The sequence below is a fragment of the Hyperoodon ampullatus genome (assembly GCF_949752795.1).
Source record: "Hyperoodon ampullatus genome assembly, chromosome: 10".
In the NCBI taxonomy this organism is placed as follows: Eukaryota; Metazoa; Chordata; class Mammalia; order Artiodactyla; family Ziphiidae; genus Hyperoodon; species Hyperoodon ampullatus.
Window position 1 is genome coordinate 82,449,380 of NC_136923.1, and position 20,411 is coordinate 82,469,790.

General features: G+C 50.6%; 2 protein-coding genes across 6 annotated transcripts; both read left to right on the plus strand.

The window, feature by feature from the left end:
- Positions 1–1,607: 1,607 nt before the first annotated feature.
- On the plus strand, positions 1,608–2,630 carry LOC307059148 (DNA repair protein RAD51 homolog 1-like; the record flags this gene model as incomplete). Of its 2 annotated transcripts, XM_079712890.1 has the most annotated exons (2): positions 1,608–2,393; positions 2,516–2,554. In XM_079712890.1, the coding sequence occupies 2 exons, from the start codon at positions 1,608–1,610 to the stop codon at positions 2,552–2,554; spliced, it is 825 nt and encodes a 274-aa protein (XP_079569016.1). The 2 variants fall into 2 exon arrangements, with proteins under 2 accessions (XP_079569016.1, XP_079569015.1); XM_079712889.1 differs by having other exon boundaries at positions 1,608–2,630.
- Positions 2,631–5,267: 2,637 nt separating this feature from the next.
- ABHD16A (abhydrolase domain containing 16A, phospholipase) lies at positions 5,268–19,998 on the plus strand (the record flags this gene model as incomplete). Of its 4 annotated transcripts, none has more annotated exons than XM_079713022.1 (20): positions 5,268–5,399; positions 6,390–6,446; positions 7,181–7,247; positions 7,496–7,582; positions 10,798–10,883; positions 12,706–12,779; positions 12,960–13,082; positions 15,058–15,172; positions 15,277–15,378; positions 16,377–16,440; positions 16,866–16,915; positions 17,360–17,483; positions 17,955–18,059; positions 18,294–18,357; positions 18,808–18,864; positions 19,011–19,073; positions 19,215–19,291; positions 19,376–19,474; positions 19,573–19,619; positions 19,795–19,998. In XM_079713022.1, 20 exons carry the CDS (start codon positions 5,268–5,270, stop codon positions 19,876–19,878), a joined length of 1,677 nt encoding a protein of 558 aa, XP_079569148.1. In that variant the 3' UTR covers positions 19,879–19,998. The 4 variants fall into 4 exon arrangements, with proteins under 4 accessions (XP_079569148.1, XP_079569150.1, XP_079569149.1 ...); XM_079713024.1 differs by having other exon boundaries at positions 17,378–17,483; XM_079713023.1 differs by having other exon boundaries at positions 12,712–12,779.
- Between the last annotated feature and the right edge of the window lie 413 nt (positions 19,999–20,411).

Here is a 20,411-nt window from a genome sequence, read left to right on the forward strand (position 1 = left end):
TTCAGTAGTTGTGGCGCACTGGCTTAGTTGCTCCGCGGCATGTGGAATCTTCCCAGACGAGGGATCGAACCTGTGTCCCCTGCATTGGCAGGCAGATTCTTAACCACTGTGCCACCAGGGAAGTCCCAATGTGTTATTTATCTTTAAAGGCTATTTTTTTAAAATTGTTTTTGATGAACTATTTCATGCATACCAAAGACTATATCTAATGTACAACTGTATATTGGCTAAATAAACTGTGGTATATTCACATAACGGAACACTCGATAGCAATTAGAATTAACAAACCACAATGACATGCAACAAGGTTGAATCCCACAAACATAATGAGAGTAAAGAAGCCAGAAACAAAGGGCACGTACTGTATGATTCATTTACATAAAGTGCAAAAACAGACAAAAGTAATCTATGAGGTTAGAGATTAAAAGAGTGGTTACCCATGGATGGATCTAGAGGTTATCATATTAAGGGAAGTCAGTCAGAAAGAGAAAGACAGGGACTTCCCTGGTGGTCCAGTGGTTAAAACTCTGCACTCCTGGTGCAGGGGGCCTGGGTTTGAGCCCTGGTCGGGAAAGTAGATCCCACATTCATGCCACAACTAAGAGTTTGCATGCTTCAACTAAGAGTCTGCATGCCGCAACTAAGAGTCCTCATGCTGCAACTAAAGATCCCGCATGCTGCAATGAAGACCCAGTGCAGCCAAAATAAACAAACAAACAAACAAACAAACAAGAGGTCTTTCCTGGTGGCGCAGTGGTCAGGAATCTGCCTGCCAGTGCAGGGGACATGGGTTCGAGCCCTGGTCGGGGATGATCCCACATGCCTCGGAGCAACTAAGCCCGTGTGCCACAGCTGTTGAGCCTGTGCTCTAGAGCCTGCGAGCCACAACTACTGAAGCCCATGCACCTAGATCCCGTGCTCCACAACAAGAGAAGCCACCGCAACGAGAAGCCCGAGCACCACAACGAGAGTAGCCCCCGCTCACCGCAACTAGAGAAAGCCCACGCGCAGCAACGAAGACCCAACGCAGCCAAAAATAAAGAAAAAGACGAATACCATATGATATCACTTATAGGACACAAATGAATTTATCTACGAAACCTACTGACAGACATAGAGAACAGACTTGTGGTTGGGGGGTGGGGTGGGGTGGTGGGAGAGGAATGGATTGGGAGTTTGGGATTAGCACATGCAAACTATTATATATAGGATGGATAAACAAGAAGATCCTACTGTGTAGCACAGGGAACTCCATTCAATATCTTGTGATAAACCATAATGGAAAAGAATATGAAAAAGAATGTATCACTTTGCTTAAAGCAGAAATTAACACAACAGGGATTTCCGAAGGCGGCAGACGGAGTGGGTGCTGCCTCCTGAGACCGAGGCCTGAAGAGAGCAGAGACTGCGCCCCAGGAGCGCAGTTAGGAGCTGAAACTCGCCTGGGTTTTGTGCAGAAGGCTGGAGCAAGGGCGTAGAGAAGTGGGGCGCAGGTGAGGGGGTCTGCAGTCTGTCCGGGGTCGGGCGCGCGCGGGTCCGGCGGACTGTAGTCGGAGTGCGCAGCCCACCCGGGCGAGTTACGTTGCAGGCGTATTAAACACTAAGTAATGGCTACGCAGATGCAGCTTGAAGCAAACGCAGATACTTCAGTGGAAGAAGAGAGCTTTGGCCCACAACCTGTTTCTCGATTAGAGCAATGTGGCATACATGCCAATGATGTGAAGAAATTGGAAGAAGCTGGATTCCATGCTGTGGAGGCTGTTGCCTATGCACCAAAGAAGGAGCTAATAAATACTAAGGGGATTAGTGAAGCCAAAGCTGATGAAATTCTGACTGAGGCAGCTAAATTAGTTCCAATGGGTTTCACCACTGCAACTGAGTTCCACCAAAGGTGGTCTGAGATCATACAGATTACTACCGGCTCCAAAGAGCTTGACAAACTACTTCAAGGAGGAATCGAGACTGGATCCATCACAGAGATGTTTGGAGAATTCCGAACTGGGAAGACCCAGACCTGTCATACGTTGGCTGTAACATGCCAGCTTCCCATTGACCGAGGTGGAGGTGAAGGAAAGGCCATGTACACTGACACCGAGGGTACCTTTAGGCCAGAATGGCTGCTAGCAGTGGCTGAGAGATATGGCCTCTCCGGCAGTGATGTCCTGGATAATGTAGCATATGCTCGAGGGTTCAACACAGACCACCAGACCCAGCTCCTTTATCAAGCATCAGCCATGATGGTAGAGTCCAGGTATGCACTGCTAATTGTAGACAGTGCCACCGCCCTCTACAGAACAGACTGTTCGTGTCGAGGTGAGCTTTCCGCCAGGCAGATGTACTTGGCCAGGTTTCTGCGGATGCTTCTGCGACTTGCTGATGAGTTTGGTGTAGCAGTGGTAATCACCAACCAGGTGGTAGCCCAAGTGGATGGAGCAGCCATGTTTGCTGCAGATCCTAAAAAACCTATTGGAGGAAATATCATTGCTCATGCCTCAACAACAAGACTGAACCTGAGAAAAGGAAGAGGGGAAACCAGAATCTGCAAATTCTATGACTCTCCTTGTCTTCCTGAAGCTGAAGAAGCTATGTTTGCCATCAATGCGGATGGAGTAGCAGATGCCAAGGACTGAATCGTTGGTTTTTTTCCTGTGATAAACCTTAAGTGCTGCAGCCTAATGGAGAGGACTGCTCCCTGAGGTTCTTCACAGGTCTCTTCCTGTTGTGACTCCCAGGAAAAGGCTTCCAGGAAAACAGCTATTATATCGGCTTTTCTTATGGTGTAAACACGAGACAGGTCAGTAGTCACAAGCTGATCTGAAATGCTTATTCCTTCTAGAGTATATTAATGTCTATGTGAATTCTTTGGTTTGGGGGTGTAGGTATGAAGTACCTTTGACATCATAGTGCCTTGGGGTTGACTCAGGGCTAACTGCTATTGGCCAATCTTATGTCTCTAAGAGAACTAAAACTGGAGAGACCTGACTTATTTCACTGTCTGAATAATGTTGGGGAAAAATATGCCTGAGCTATGTGCCAAAGGGAGTGGGTCTCCTCACAGGTTTTTTTTTTTCTCTATCAGTAAAACTCTTAAATCAGAAGTAGGTAGGGGCTTCCCTTGTGGCGCAGTGGTTGAGAATCTGCCTGCCAATGCAGGGGACAGGGGTTCGAGCCCTGGTCTGGGAAGATCCCACATGCCGCGGAGCAACTAGCCCCGTGAGCCACAAATACTGAGCCTGCGCGTCTGGAGCCTGTGCTCTGCAACGAGAGGCCGCGATAGTGAGAGGCCCATGCACCGCGATGAGGAGTGGCCCCCACTTGCCGCAACTAGAGAAAGCCCTCACACAGAAACGAAGAGCCAACACAGCCATAAATAAATGAATAAATAAATAAATAAATAAAAATTAAAAAAAAAAAAAGCAGGTAAAGTTTGTGTGTCTGAATAGCTTATATAAGAATGTTTTTTTAGATAAGTGGTATTGAGTAGGCCTGCTGGGCTACCAGCCCTTCACCATCTACTCTTTTTTAATGCTAAGAGCAATTCAAGATAGTTCTGGAATCTTAAACATTTCAGAAGCTCTTCAAGTAAGTAGATTCAATGTGGGACTGCTAATAAAGCAGTTATTTGTAGTGAATGTGCTGTTTATAGGAGTTATTCTGGTACAAGCTGAATATTTCAGGATAGGGCCTTCATAATATAGTTTTGGCTCTGGGTAGGGTGATCAGTTTCTATTGCTTTAAAATTGAAAATTTAAAAGGGAAGTCCCACATTCAGGTGATTCATTTTATACTCCTTTAACCTAATAGAAGTTCTCACAAGATGGCTACCCCATGACTTTCCTGTGGCCTTTGTTTTTATTCTTTAAGTTTTGTATTGTATAGGGCTGGTTCTTGCCCAGATTATTCTACTTCAGGGGTTTGAGATACTCCTTCCTCTTCAAACTTCTACTCAGGATGGGTTCTAACCAACTCTTCCAATTTCAAAGGGCCTCTTGGCTAGTATTAGGAGGAGAGGCAGTGCAAATCTCTGCTGTTGCCTGTGTTGATCCTACTATATGTAGGGAGATAGGAAGACACAATTTAATGCAACTTTGTTTTAAAAACAGTTCTGTTCCCTGACTTTATAGAACAGAGTACCTCCTAGGCCTTCTTTCATTTCTACATTACAGAACAAACCTGGGATGAAATAATAAAGCCACAGTAACAGAAAAAAAAAAGAAAGAAATTAACACAACATTGTAAATCAACTATATTTGAATAAAATAAATTTTAAAAATAAATTCAGATCTAAACAGAAAGAAAAAGTAATGGTTACCCTTGGTGAGGTGGTAGCAACTGGTAGTGATCTGGAGAGGGTCTTCTAGATGCGGTAATGATGTAATGATGTAATCAGATTCCTGATCTGGGTGATGACTACATGGACATATTCAATTGGTGCATTTTTCTCTATATGTGTTTACTGCAGTGAAAAGCTAAAGAGTTTATATATTATGTAGGTGTAAGGTACTAAGAAAAATAAAACAAACCTCTATATCTATCGAGAAACAGAATATTACCCTTTCAGCCAAAGATCCTCTATGCTGTGTAACAGTATTATAAATTTGCTCTTTATCTTTCACATACTCGATCATTAAATTTTAAGTGTTTTTGAATTTTGTACTATGGTGTCATGTTGTATGTAATCTTCTGTGGCTTTCTTTTCTCCACTCAACATTATGGTTTTGAAAATTGTTCACGCTTAAGTGCGATAATTCATCCTTTTTTTTTTAAAACCAGTATTTCACACATCTTAACACTACAGAGTCTTCCTATCCATGACCATGGCGTAGCTCTCCATTTACTCAAGACTTTGTTTACCTCTTTCATTAATTTTTGTAATTTCCTTCGTAAAATCTTGCATTTCTTTCATTAGGCGTGTTCCTAGATACCTTTTTGTTGCTCTTGTCAAACGCTCCTTATCTTAACCCCTCTTTCACACTGTCGCTCGAGAGTCTGCCAATATTAAGGGGTAGAAAGAAGTGACTTAACTATGTCTGATAATATTCTAACTCTCCGCGGTCCAAACGCCTCCAACTAATTCTGACTATTGCTGTTCCCGTAGCTCCAACTGCAAAAATCCGTGCTGAAAGGGCGCTGAAAATATCTCAACTCCGCGCAAGGCGGAGCCGGTACGTGCTGACGTCAAGGGCACGCAACACCTTAGGGGCCGGAGGAGGGCGGGGCCAGCGTGGGGACCTGCTGCTGAAAGAGCAGCGCCCCGGGCCGGGGCCATGGCGAAGCTGCTGAGCTGCGTCCTAGGCCCCCGGCTCTACAAGATCTACCGGGAAAGGGACTCTGAAAGGGCCCCGTCCAGCGTCCCTGGGACTCCAACTTCTGTCACTAACCCCCCTTCCAGCTCCTGGGTGAGTCGAGTTCTCCCCTGGTTAAAAACATAGTATGGCCCAAACCCCCTTGCGGCCTTTGCTCCCCAGAAGCGCCCATTATTGGAAATAGGGGGAGCCTGCTTGTCAAGCTAGTTGTCCGCAAAGTCTGCGCTCTTTGTGCTTCCTGGGTTAAAGTCACGCCTGTGGACTGGCCGCCTGCTGTATCGCTGTTGTCCAGTGCTTTCTCATTCCGACTGCCACTCCTTGCTTTTTTCCTCTCGCGACCCCTCAACCCTGCCCGTCGTGCTTCATGCCGGTCCCAATTGACTCTTAAGTCCTGGAAGAGACCCTGCGCGGATTCAGGAGCTTGATGATTTTGCCATCAAACTCTCGATTTCCTCTTACTCAGTGCCTCACCCGGTTCCGTTTATCTTCCCTGGCCTTGAATTTCAAAATGACTTCTTCAACATATCATATGTCCGCTCTCCCCCACCCCACCCGCAGCCTACCTTGGAGACCCCAGGATCATTGCGTTTATGAAAACCTGGGTGGTGGTAGGCTGTGTCCCTAAATGTTCTCTTCCTTTTTATCGGTAGTCTCAGATTATGTTCATTGTCCTCTACAAACTGCCCCCCACCAGCCACATTCTCTTCCTTAATCAGCCTACTCTTATTTCCGATGCGCTTCTTCCCCTCTTAAAGTTGTCATGATGTCTTTCCTTCTCTACCCCTGTCCCCATAGGCACCCAACCCATTTGAAACTGGGTTGTGAAAAAAGAGCAAAAGTCGTCCAATGCTGCTTTCAGTTTGGCTTCCAAGTCCAGTGCCCTGTGTTTGTTCTCAGGTTCTGGAGTAGGAAATCAGCTTCTGAGTCAGGGTGGGGAAAAGGGGCTTCCTACAGAGCCAGAGACGTCCTAGGAGAGATGACTCTGGGGGCTAGAACCTGAGGACACACATCAGGGCTTCTAAAAGGGAAGGTGGAGGACTTGTCAATGAGCAGCATCCTTAATTCGGCCATCTGTTTTGGCAGGATACGTACTATCAGCCCCGTGCCCTCGAGAAACATGCCGACAGCATCCTGGCACTGGTATGTCTGCCCTGGCATCTGGGACTGCTGCATCTTTTCAGACCCAGCTGCCCTCCTGAACTTTCTCCTCCCCAGACTAGGAGAGGGCAGTGCCCCTGGGGGTGGGGGATGCTCTGGGCTCTGCAGCAGACATCTCCAACACACACACACACAGATAGCTCTCAAGCGTACGTACTTGGTACTCTCCTTTGGCATGTGCACTGCTTTCTCTGGGGCAGCCTGAGCCATGAGGAAGCTGCATTTACTCTTGGGACCATCCGCAGGTACGGAGTCCTGCAGTCCCCAGTGACCTGTCCTCCCTGGCAACTAGCCTCTTTGGCTGCAGAGACAGCTGTTCTCTCTGGCAAGGTTCCCATGGTGACATTTGTGCATCTCTTGGGGACCAGGCCAGGGGCTGTCTTGAGCAGGGCTGATTGAAAAGGCTTGATTAACTTGAGTAGAAAGAGAGACTGGCCTTTAAATCTGATGAAATTATGTCCAGAGATGATTAGGGGAAGAAAATAGAAGCTGTACCTAGTTTTCCAAGCCTCTGTTATGCTCTGACACACTGCCTTCAACAATAATTGAGCACCTACTGCGTGCATGGTGTCATACACAGAATAGGTACTTGATATGACATCCCTCAGGTTATCCACTTTGCTCAGAGCCAAGGCCTGGAAATGGCAGACCGGGGTGTGTGTGTGTGTGTGTGTGTGTTTGTGTATTGATGGCTTGTCCCCGTCTCTCTGCTACAGGCTTCAGTGTTCTGGTCCATCTCTTACTACTCCTCTCCCTTCGCCTTCTTCTACTTATACAGGAAAGGTCAGTGTGGTTTCAAAGGTGGTGGGACAGGAAACGGGCAGGTCATTGGCAGCTGAGCCAGTCCCCTAATGAGGAAAGGGGACCTGTGATGAGGATGGCTTGGCTTCCCTCTTCCATCAGGTATCTTCTTCCTCTGAGGGTGTGGCTGTCCCCAAAAGAGGGTGTTGGGGGGAGGTTGGGGCTGAACTGCGAAGAGGAGCTGAGGGGCAGTGGGGAAAGCTTCTCATATAATCCCTCTCCCCCACCAGGTTACTTGAGTTTGTCCAAAGTGGTGCCATTTTCTCACTATGCTGGGACACTGCTTCTACTGCTGGCAGGAGTGGCCTGCCTCCGAGGTAGGTGGAGAGGGAGACTGGTTTGGATCTATCCATCATTGAGTAAATATTCATTAAGTACCTTTGCAAATACAGTTTGGTGCTGGGCCCTGAAGGGAAGTAATTAATGGCCGAGACATGATCTTTTCCTTAAAGGGGTTGAGTTGTAAATATGAACAGATAATTAGCAGAAGGGTTTGCTATTATCTAGAAAAGATGCATATACCCTACAACAGTTCCACATATATCCATGTGTATGTTTGTGTTAATCCTTAAGTGGACTCCATGGCCCCTAATAGCAGGATGGATAAATACATTAGAGGTTATAGTTCTACAACAGAACACCAGAGTTACACTCAGCTACACAGATGAATCTCACAAATATAACATTTTTGGGGTTTTTTTGGCTGTGTTGAGTCTTCATTGCTGCACATGGGCTTTCTCTAGTTGCAGAGAGCCAGGGCTACTCTTCATTGCGGTGCGCAGGCTTCTCATTGCGGTGGCTTCTCTTGTTGCGGAGCACGGGCTGTAGGTGAGCGGGCTTCAGTAGTTGCAGTGGCATGCAGGCTCAGTAGTTGTAGCGCACGGGCTTAGTTGCTCCACGGCATGTGGGATCTTCCCGGACCAAGGCTTGAACCTGTGTCCCCTGCATTGGCAGGCGGATTCTTAACCACCGCGCCACCAGGGAAGTCCCCCACAGATACAATGTTGAATGAAAGAAGCTGAACACCAAATAATTTATGCAGTATGTTTCCATTTACATAAAGTTCAAAAGGGATGCATATATAAGTGGCAAAACACTAAAGAAAAACACAGTCTTCGTTATCTTGAAAGTCAGGAGAGTGATAACCTGGGAGGGGGAGGGAACAGGCTGGGGAGGACTCCTGGTGGGAGGTGGCTTTGTTCTCTTTCTTGACCTGGGTGATCGGCACATGAATGTTTGTATTCTTTAAACTGAATGTATGTTTTATGTACATATGTTATTATCTCACAATTTAAAAAATGAAGAGACAAACCAAATCAGTGCCCTCTGGCGGGTGCACTTGATGAAAACCAGGTGGGGGGGATGCCTAAGACGGGAGTGGTGGGGCCAGGAGCTGGACGGCTGCCGTTGGGGTCCAGTCCGGGGTGAGGACCTTCTGCCCGTTCTGCCTCCTGATCACCATGGGGCTGGGCTCCCTGCTCAGAGAGGCCCTCCCTGACCACCCTATCTGAAAGTCGCTCCCACTCCTTAGTTTTGTCTTAATTTTAAATTTTATTTATTTTTAATTTGGGGGAGAGATTAGGTACAGAAAAGTCTGTAAGACAAAATATCAGAAAGAACTAAAATGCTTATGTTTTGTGCTACTGCTTCAAATACCTTTTGTCAATAAAATACTAAAGTATTACAGAGTTGGCGTTCCCATTGGAATCTTCCTCAGCCCCATGTTTCTCTTTCCCCAGAAGTAACCATTGTCATCTGGTGTGGTTTTTTTCCCTAGTCCATATTTTTATATTTTTACAAAATATGGACCTCATTCCATCACATCTAAGCTGCTATGAGTTGTAAATGTATACCAATTTCAGAGTTTTCAAATGTGAAAAAGAATATGAATCTTCAAATCTGTGCAATAAGATAAGTATAGACAAAATATAGCATTTGGGGGGGGTGCATTTTACATTTTTAGCACAAATGACATTACTCTGTCCAAATCACTGTGCAGCTTGTTTCATTCTCAGTATTGTTTGGGGGCTCTACCCTTGATGATACATAGCATTCTAGTTCATTCTGGTTTTATTTTCTTTATAGCCCTTATCCCTCTGAAATTTTCTTGTTTACTCATTTATTGTCTTTCTCCAGCCCCACCCCATCCCCAACCAAAACGCCAGCTCTTTGAGGGCCGGGACCTGTGTGTCTCATTTCCTACTGTCTCTCCCATGTCGGAACGATGCCTGGCGCATGACACCTGTCGGGTCAGTGGGAGCAGAGAAGTCAGGGCTTGAGATTCCTCAGCGGTGAAGGGAGAGCAGATGCGATCGCTGAGGGGCCAAGCAAAGAGAGAAAAGAGCTCAGTGTTGAGAATGACTTTCGATTCAGAGAGAGAAGGAGAAGGGATGCAGGGGAGGAGCAGCCCAGGAATTGGAAGGAGGCAAAGATGGACCCAAGAAACAGGAGAAAGGAATCTTGACGGACGGGAAGAGTGCTGAGTGGCACAGTTAAAAGAGAATGGGGGGACTTCCCTGGTGGCGCAGTGGTTAAGAATCTGCCTGCCAAGGCAGGGGACACGGGTTTGAGCCCTGGTCCGGGAAGATCCCACATGCCACAGAGCAACTAAGCCCGTGCGCCACAGCTACTGAGCCCGCGTGCCACAACTACTGAAGCCTGCCCGCCTAGAGCCCGTGCTCCGCAACAAGAGAAGCCACCACAATGAGAAGCCTGCGCACCGCAACAAAGAGTAGTCCCCGCCCGCCGCAGCTAGAGGAAGCCCGCGCGCAGCAACGAAGACCCAACTCAGCAAAAAATAAACAAATAAATTTACTTAAAAAAAAAAGAGAGAAAGAGGATGAGGACAGGAAGGGGACTCGGATGCAGTGAGTGAGGAAGTAATTATGGGGCAAGTGCAAGAGCTGTGAAGCCAGATGCAGGGAGTTAGAATACGCAGAAAAGAGATGGAAAGGTAGCGTTGGAGAAGGGAGGAGGGAAAAGGAGAGAAACCCAGTGTTAGCAAGAGTGAAGCCTGAGGGCACGTGACAGTGTTTTTTTGTGGGTTTTTTTGTTTTTTTTTTCCGGTACACGGGCCTCTCACCATTGTGGCCTCTCCCGTTGTGGAGCACAGGCTCCGGACGCACAGGCTCAGCGGCCATGGCTCATGGGCCCCGCCACTCTGCGGCATGTGGGATCTTCCCGGACCGGGGCATGAACCCGCGTCCCCTGCATCGGCAGGCGAACTCTCAACCACTGCGCTACCAGGGAAGTCCACGTGACAGTGTTTTAAGACTGGGAAGAATGAACATTCTGGAGGGTGGAAGGTCTATAGTCTAGGAAGAAACAAACTGGAGAGGTTAGGGAGGGGAAGAATGCCCTTGCCGGCCACTGGATATGGAGGAGGGGCGTCGGTTCAGGTCTCCTATTTCCTCAGATCCGGGGCCCTCTGTTCCTTTTCCTCTCACTTCTTGCCCATCTTGGATTCTCTTCCTGAAACTTACTCGCCTTGCTTCCCTTTTCCTAACACAGTTTCCTATCCTCTCTCTACCAGGCATCGGCCGCTGGACCAACCCCCAGTACCGGCAGTTCATCACCATCTTGGAGGCAACACACAGGAACCGGTCCGCAGAAAACAAGGTGAGACCCGCAACTGCCTACCCAGAGCGCCGGCCCAGCTTCTGCCTGAGCAGGGAGATGTGTTTTGCCACCCGCCACACTGGGCGTTTGCTTGCACATTGCTGCATCCCTTCTCCCCTCCACAAGGGAACTGTCCACCTGAGGAATTTTTCCTCCCTACCACTTATGGTGGAATATTCCACTAGAATAGTCCTCCACCCTACATCTGAAAGAATTGCCTAGATGTGGAAACATTCACAGTGTTTCTTAGAAGGAGGTTTCCTCTCTATCACAACAGCTCATTCTGTAAATGTTTGTTTATTTTTGCCGTGTGCATTGAACACTGTGCTAGTTTTGTTCAGGGATGGGACAAGACAGGCAGGTATGTCCACCCTTGTGCCCAAGGGCACAGTGTGGTGCCAGGAGGGAGAAAAGCTAGGGCAGAGTGTCCTTGGAGTTGTGCCAGCCCAGCCAGTTCTGGAGTGTGATTATCTTTGAGAAGGGGCTTTGGGGCCCTATAAAGCTCTTTCCTGTTACACAGGGGTTTCTGGGATCAAACAGCTCTGAGCACCATCATCGTATTGCTGGTTGCTCCACACCACCACTTATGGAGCTGTGTAAAGATGTCCCACCATGCCGCTGTTTGGTGCATTTTTTTTTTTTTTTTTTTGCGGTACGCGGGCCTCTCACTGCTGTGGCCTCTCCTGTTGTGGAGCACAGGCTCCAGACGCGCAGGCTCAGCGGCCATGGCTCACAGGCCCAGCCGCTCCGCGGCATGTGGGATCTTCCCGGACCGGGACACGAACCCGTGTCCCCTGCATCGGCAGGCGGACTCTCAACCACTGCGCCAGCAGGGAAGCCCTGTCTGGCGCATTTTTCATACACCCTTTCTAATCCTCACAGCAATGGCATGAGGTGCTATTATTACCCTTATTTATATGTCTGAGGAAACAGGCAAAAAGAGGTTACAAGACCCAGACAGAGTCACAGAGCAAGGAAGTGACTAAGCCTGTGTTTGGGTCCAGGTCCGAACAGAGCTTGCCTAAAATTTGCTTCCCTTCATTTTGTTTTGTTTTTCCATTTACATTTTTGTAGAATTTTTCTATTGCTCTCTCTTAGTCCAGTTATTTTTGTAAATGTCAAAAAAAATTGTCTGTGACAGAAAATAAAAAACCTATTCTCAAAGTGCTGGGAGCTCTGGGGGTGGGGGAAGAAATAGAGCAGAGTGGAAGACACAGCTCTCACTGCCCTCAAAAAGCATGTGGACTGACTCGGTGGGGTAACCGAAGGCGGCATCGGCAGCCCGTGGCTGCAGGAGTCGAGGGAAGGGAGGTGCCCGTGAGGATGGAACAGTCAGAGAGGCCTTGATTCAAGTGGTGGCCCAGGTGCAAAGGGGCTACCGTGGGTGTGACGTCCCTCCTTCCCTCTCACCAGACATTTTGATCCTTCAAGATAGAATCATGTAAAGGACCTAGGTGGGGAAGGGAGCGTGACCAGCCAACAGGCTCCCCACTTCCTCCCTCAGAAGCTCCAGCACCTCCAGCCACCCCTCCTGGGGGTGAGTCCGTCTTAGATTTTAGAAAAGCGAAGAGTGTTAGGTTCCCCTTCTGGATGCGGGCAAACAGGCCAGAGTTGATACCTGATAGGGCATCCTCTCTAGCCTGACTTTTCTGGCCCCGGCAGAACTTTCCATCTGCGAACCGGAGGGTGTTGACATCTGCTTGTCTCCCCATGATGGGTGGGGGCCAGTCCCCTGGATGGTGGGAGTGTTGGGGGTGGGTAGGTGGGCAACCCCACAACTCCCCTTTTCATCCCCACCCCCATCTCTCTCCACCCACCGCAGAGGCAGCTCGCCAACTACAACTTTGACTTCAGGAGCTGGCCAGTCGACTTCCACTGGGAAGAACCCAGCAGCCGGTGAGGCCCCCGTTCTTTCGCTCCATCCCTGCTCTGTCCCCCACCTCCACCCCTTCTTGGGGTCTAGTGCCTGCCATCCAGCGCCATCTCCTCATTCCTACACCCCACCATCCTACGGACCTCAGACGTCCAGCTTGCTGCTCCTGACCCCATCCTCCCCTGCATCTTTCCATTCCTCAGGAAGGAGTCCCGGGGGGGGCCTTCCCGCTGGCGTGTGTCCCTGCTCCGCCCAGAGCCCCTGCACCGGGGGACTGCAGACACCTTCCTCAACCGAGTCAAGAAGCTGCCTTGTCAGATCACCAGGTGGGAAGCAGCAGGGAAGAGAGGCCAGCTGGGGTGGAGGGAACATAGGGTGCAGGCTCCAGGACAGGGTGCTCCATTGTAAGATGACTGTCATTTATTGGCCTTAGTGCCACGTACATTGTATTATTTGTAACAAAGTATTTAGTTTTTATCCACATCTGTGTGTGAAAAAAAGAGGTTCAGAGAGATCCATAGTCTCACAGGTGGTGCATGAAGGGCTGGGATATTAACACAGTTCTGTCTGACACAACAGCTCTTTCAGTGAGGCTGAGAGGGAAGGGTGAGGTTATGGGTGGGGTATGGACACACAGCCTTAGCTGCAGCAGGGTCTGGTGGCAGCTGCGGCCCTATCCTGGCCCCGCTGCTCCTTGGTTTTTCCACTTTGAGGCAGCTCCAACTTCTGCATCCATGAGCAACCTGCCTCATAGGGTTGGTGAGATTTAACATATTCTGAAGGGCTTCCACCTTGCCTGGGTGCCTGAGAGCATGAGGTAAAACCTAAGTAAATCGTGGTTGTGGGTACTGATGATGTCTGAAGCAACAACAGTGACCACAGCGGCGTGGCCAGTGTGGGAATTTTCTGTTGCTGGGGGCTAGGAGGCAGGTTGGAGGATACCAAGGAAGTGGATGGACTTGGTGGTCAGTTGTTGACTGTGTGCTGATTGATCAGAGGGGCAAGCCAAGTTTGAGGTTTTGAGGGGGGATGCTGGACGGGGTTGTACAATGTTGTTCTGGGGACACATCCTACTTCGGGATTAACTGGAAGTGGTTAACCATCTGCTTCAGGAACAGCACCTATCACATCTCTTTTTTCAATTTATTTATTGATTTATTGATTTTTGGCTGCGTTGGGTCTTCGTTGCTGCGCACGGGCTTTCTCTAGTTGCGGAGAGCGGGGGCTACTCTTCGTTGTGGTGCATGGGCTGCTCATTGCGATGGCTTCTCTTGTTGTGGAGCACGGGCTCTAGGCACATGGGCTTCAGTAGTTGTGGCACATGGGCTCTAGAGTGCAGGCTCAGTAGTTATGGCGCATGGGCTTAGTTGCTCCACAGCATGTGGGATCTTCCCAGAGCAGGGCTCGAACCCGTGTCCCCTGCATTGGCAGGTGGATTCTTAACCACTGCACCACCAGGGAAGCCCCCTACTGCGTCTTATGTGTCTAGATTAGTATATTTGTGCAAGAAATATTTATTAAGCCCCAGAGTACTCTGTGCGAGGCTCTTGGCACCTACTACATGGCAGATACCAGGCATATCGCAATGAACAGTATTATTTATTTGGGGACTTTAATAAATACATTAACAGAATCATAATTGTTAATTACTTTGCTTTTACTTATCATATCAGTATTCAGAAAGTATTATCTCATAAAACTTTCAATGTTAATATGTGCATATATGTATACTAGGCCACAATATAAAGTATTTTAAAAAGGTTGCAATAGGGCTTCCCTGGTGGCACAGTGGTTGAGAGTCCGCCTGCCGATGCAAGGGACACGGATTCATGGCCCGGTCCAGGAAGATCCCACATGCCGCGGAGCGGCTGGGCCCGTGAGCCACGGCCGCTGAGGCTGCGCGTCTGGAGCCTGTGCTCCTCAACGGGAGAGGCCACAACAGTGAGAGGCCCGCGTACAGCAAAAAAAAAAAAAAAAAAAAGGTTGCAGTAAAAAAAGTTTGAAAGGGGGGGACTTCCCTGGCGGTCCAGTGGTTAGGACTCCACACTTCCACTGCCGAGGGCATGGGTTCAATCCCTGGTCGGGGAACTAATATCCCGCAAGCCACGTGGCGCAGCCAAAAAACAAACAAACAAAAGTTTGAAAAGTTGGTGCATATATTGTTTCGTTAAGTCCTGAAAGAGGCAAACGAAGCTGTGAAGGTCAAAGGTGAAGCCGGCCCCAGAGTCTCTGAGTGCTTGGGTTGGGATGGTCCCTGGGCTCCACTGTGTTGGAGGTTCATTAACCCCGTGTTCCCCACAGCTATCTGGTGGCACACACCCTGGGGCGCCGGATGCTGTATCCGGGCTCTGTGTACCTGCTCCAGAAGGCCCTCATGCCTGTGCTGCTGCAGGGGCAGGCCCGGCTGGTGGAAGAGGTAAGGCTCCCCTGCCCGTGACCCCCACACACAGCCCTTCTTCCCCCACCCAGGAATGTGGCCTCGTGCCCCTCCAACTTGGCCATTGCATCTCCCCCACTCAGTGTAACGGGCGCCGGGCAAAGCTGCAGGCCTGCGACGGCAATGAGATTGACACCATGTTTGTGGACCGGCGAGGGAGAGCTGAGCCCCAGGGACAGAAGCTGGTGAGAGGGCACAGGGAGCCCAAAGGTAGAGTGTGGGGAGATCTAGAGATCTCAGTTCTACAGCAGCCCTAAGGAAGCACAGTGGGGATAATCCCATCTCCCAGCTCCACCCTAAAGAACTCTTGATGTAGGAAATCCCTGTGATAGGGAAATAGATGAAGGAGTTGACACGCAAGGACCAAAATGTCATCATCGTAATAGTCACCACTTAGCACTTACCACATGCAGGGCATATGTTTGAGCCTCACAACAGCCCTGTAAGATAGGTACCATTTATATTAGCCCATTTTACAGATGATGAAACAGAGGCACAGAATAGCTTTTCCAGATCACACAGTTAGTGAGTGGGAGAGCTGGGATTTGAGCCCAGGCAGCCTGGCTCTAAAATCTCCTGTGCCCATGAAGCAGCCCTGGAAAGAGCACTAAGCCAGCAGCGCTGGGTGCTGGGTTCTAGTCCCAGCTCTGCCCAGATGCTCTGAGGGTCTGCCCAAGCCCCACCATCCCTGAGCTTTGGCTTGGGGCACCAATAGAGTTTATCTGACCATAATTCTGGAGCCCGAGAGGGAGAGGGAAAGTGATTGGCACACCACACGAAAGAAACAGCCACAGAAAAAATGGACCCCAAAACTAGAAAGGAAAAAAAAATCCATAATTCCGTTCCTGAGAGATGGCCACCTGGTAGTCTTCCAAGGAAGAATGGACACTGTGCTGGGGGGTTGAGCATTTCAAGTTGGATCATTCCTCTTCCTCCGAGGGCCCAGTTCGCTAAGCATTTGCCTCCACTTTGCCTCTCACTTTACGGACTTGTGAGTTTGCTAAGCATTTGCATCCACTTTGCCTCTCACTTTACGGACTTGTGAAATGAGAAGTTTCTCTTCTCCTTGGAGAGAACAGGAAACGTGCCCTTTCGTCTTTCCTACAAAGCTCCCACAGGCTGCCCTCCCTGCCGCTAGTGGGATTTTTGGTCCCAGCTTGGCTCCTTCCTGCTTCCCCTATAGGTGATCTGCTGTGAGGGGAACGCGGGCTTCTATGAAGTGGGCTGCGTCTCCACACCTCTGGAAGGTAGGCCCATGGCTCAGCCCTCTTATCTCTGCCCCTTGGAATGGAATGTCCCCACCTTCCCACATGGATATGACCTCCCAGGGCCTAACCACTTTCTCTGGGTGACGTTTGAGACCCCCGCCTTTGGGGAAAAGTCTACTCCCCATTTGCTTTGCTAACCTTGCAGCCTTCCCCTAGGGCTGTGTCCCTAACCTCATTATGCTCTTTGTTCTGTTCCCCGGACCCAACAATCACATCTCTCTCCCTTCTGCGGCCTCAGAACCTTTTTGTCCTCTTCCCATTCTGGGAAGGCTTGGAGTTCTTTGCCTCTGAGTTGGGTGTTTAGAACTCCAGTGTCCTTCTGCTCCTTCCCCCAGCGCTGTGGGCAGAGAGTGGTGGGGGGCGTGGGCCATGAGGTCCCAGCCCTTCTTCCCCCTGTGTTACAGCTGGATATTCAGTCCTGGGCTGGAATCATCCCGGCTTTGCTGGAAGCACGGTGAGACCTTCTCTGAAATCCCTTCTTTTTCTGAGTTATGGTCTATCTCCCTCTGGTCAGCCACTGGCGTTAGGGAAAGGGGTTATATGTTTCTGTAGGGCCTTCCACTCACCTGTGACCTGGGCGCCAAGGGCAGGGAGCTGCAAGCCTCCTCCTCTCACACTGGGGGCTTGGCAGGAGGGGAGGCAGTGGATCTTGCTGTAAACGACTGGTTTCTAGAGAGAACAGCCCTTCCCACTGCCCTATTCTTTTTTTCTATGCCACTGACAGGCATTTATTCTTCCATTAGAGAAGCACTCTGAATTGTCTGTTCAGAGCTGCAGTTTCATCTTCGCTGTCTGTTGCAGTGTAGCTGCAGGAAGGGTCCATGCTGGGAGGCTGGGGGGTGATGGGCAAGTGGCCTTTTGTGCTGACCCATTCCTGCCTTTGCCCTTCTTCCTGCAGGGGGTGCCGTTCCCACAGAACGAGGCCAATGCCATGGATGTGGTGGTCCAGTTTGCCATCCACCGCCTGGGCTTCCAGCCCCAGGACATCATCATCTATGCCTGGTCCATCGGCGGTTTCACTGGTACCAGCCTCCCTCCTACCCCCCCTACTGCAGGCACATTCAAGCCATCTCTGTGTCCCCCCAGGAGAGGTGGGGAAATGCACTGGTGGCCCAGGAGTGGGGTGGAGGCTTCAAGGAGGAGAGGTGGGACGGGGGTGGGATCTCTGAGTGGGTCTGGAGGAAGCTCTCCTTTTCGTGTACACTTCACATTTCCTTCCACCCTTGTGCCCGATTATTAAAAGAAGTAGACCGGGGTCCTGGGGTGGAGACATCAGGGAGTAAATGTCTCCTCCGGTATTGTCTTCAGTGCACTTCGTTGTTCTCTCTCCGTCCTCTCCGGGCAGAGCCCTGGCTGAGTGAAGTGAGGGGTTAAGGAGAGACCTGGGGCCCACTTAGTAGGCAGGATGGGGTCAGCCTATAGGATCAGTGGGACAAGGGCAGGGGTGGTGGGCCGCCCTTGGTCCTCACTCTTTTTCCCTGTCCTGGTACCAGCTACGTGGGCAGCCATGTCCTACCCAGACATTAGTGCCGTGATCCTGGATGCCTCCTTTGATGACCTGGTGCCCTTGGCCTTGAAGGTCATGCCAGACAGCTGGAGTGAGTGCAGCTCCCAGGCTTGCCCTTCAGGAAAGAGGTGGGCTGGAACTGGGAGATGTTCTAACTGGAGATGGTCCCCCTTTCTGTGGGTGGGGAGCAGGTCACCCCATTGTTGAGAAGCAGGAGGACTCCCCTGTCTGGGGACCTCAGTTTTCTATCTCCATGAACAGTGGGGACCTTGGTGTTGAGCAGGGGCTTTGTCTCTGCTGTCCTTCCACATTTCTCTCACTTTAGGGGGCCTGGTGACCAGGACTGTGAGGCAGCATCTCAATCTAAACAACGCAGAGCAGCTGTGCAGGTGAGGGCAGGCCAATCTCTAGCGTATAACACCCTTCCCCCACCTCACCCCCCGTAGAGATGCTGCTGGGTGTTCAAATGCTGAAATTAGTACCAAAGTACAAGTACAAGCCACATTTCCCGCATGTGGGGAAGCTGTCCCACACTTCCTGAGTGGCCCTGCCACCACCACAGCAGGCCCACCCCCTCCCAGCTTCCCTGGGACCCTGGACCTTCTCGTGATCTGGCAACCAGTCGGTTCATGCCTGGCCCAGCAGGGACCTCCCAGCAAGGCCTGACTTTGAGCAATGCCCATTCTTAAGTATTCTGACTCTCACCCCTGGGTGAAGGGCTAGCGCAGGGGGCCCTGCTGTAGCAGGGGTAAGAATGCAGCCAGTGCAAGGGTGGGGTGGCCAGTTGTCACCCATCTCCCCCTCTGAGCTCTCCCTCCCCGCCATGCTGTCCTCTGAAGGTACCAGGGCCCTGTGCTGCTGATCCGCAGAACCAAGGATGAGATCATCACTACCACGTGAGTGCCCGGGAACTTCTGCCCTCCTGGATCCCAGAGACAGCCAGGGAGTTGCCCCTCCTCCCTCTGCCCACCAGAAAACCAGGTATCCAGAACCTTCCTCCCCAACCTCCAGCCCCTCCAGTGTACATTCTTCTCACCCCCAGGGTTCCTGAGGACATCATGTCTAACCGAGGCAATGACCTCCTGCTGAAGCTCCTGCAGCATCGGTGAGAGCCAGGGTGTGTGTACGCACATACGCACATATGTGTGTGTACTGACACCAGCGCGGGGACAGGGGGGAGAAGGTTTGGGGATGAGGAGTGAAGAGAACTGGGTCCTGACCTCTTGTCCCGGCACTCCCTCCATAGGTATCCCCGTGTGATGGCAGAGGAGGGTCTTCAAGCGGTGAGGCAGTGGCTGGAGGCCTCCTCACAGCTGGAGGAAGGTGAAAGGGGATCTGGTGAGGGCTTTGGTTGGGGGCCTGGCAAAACCAGGTTGCTGATGGGCACTTCTCTCTCTCCATGACCAGCCTCGATTTACAGCCGATGGGAGGTGGAGGAGGACTGGTGCCTGTCCGTCCTCCACTCCTACCAGGCAGAACACGGGCCTGAATTCCCCTGGAGCGTGGGTAAGGAGTCCTGGGGCAGGAGAAGGGGCTGGGAAGAGCCCAGGAAGGGGGTGAATATCCAGACGCGTGGCCCATGTTTGAGCACCTCCTCTCTGCAGGGGAGGACATGAGTCCAGAAGGAAGGCGGCAGCTGGCTTTGTTTCTGGTGAGCTAAGGGGTGGGAAGCAGGAAGAGGGTGCCTGAATGGCCAGGGGGCACCTGTGGGGCTTGGGGACAGGGGTACCCTGTAAGCATTGGAAGTGGCGGCTTTTTTAGAGTGGGTAGTGGGTTCAGAGGTTGTCTGTGTTCTGCACCCCACCTGTCCCGCCCTCTTCCCTCAGGCTCAGAAGCATCTGCACAACTTCGAAGCCACACACTGTACCCCACTCCCGGCCCAGAACTTCCAGATGCCCTGGCACCTCTAGGGACCACCATGGAACTCATTCTGGAAGAACGGATGGGAGGAGACACGAGGAAGGACCCTATCACGTGTTATTCTCTGTGTTTATTTTGCTGTTTATAGTTTGTGGCAAGCGGGGGGACCATCCCCCTTCTCACTGTTCCTCTTGCACATTTCCCCTCATCCAGCCGGCAGTACCTAATCTTCCCCAACACACTCCCTGCATTAAATGAATGGATTATTCCTAATAATTAATAAAAGTATTTTTTCTACTGGCTGGCTAATTTTGTGACTTCCCAGGTGTCCAGGAAGCCAGGGTTGGGAGTGGGGAGAGTCGAAGCTCCAAAGGGCTGGGCTTTGAGAAACCCCGACTCCAGACAGCCAGTTTAACCCTCCCCATCTCTGCTGTCGCCTCAGGCAATAGCACGAGCTGTCCTTGTGCAACGGGTCCCCAATCCTCACCCTTCCCTGGCATGCCTAGTACTGTCACCACTGTGCAGCCTCCCTGGTGCCTGCCTAGGCCTTCCTGCATACAACCAGCCCAGGAGACCAAGGTTG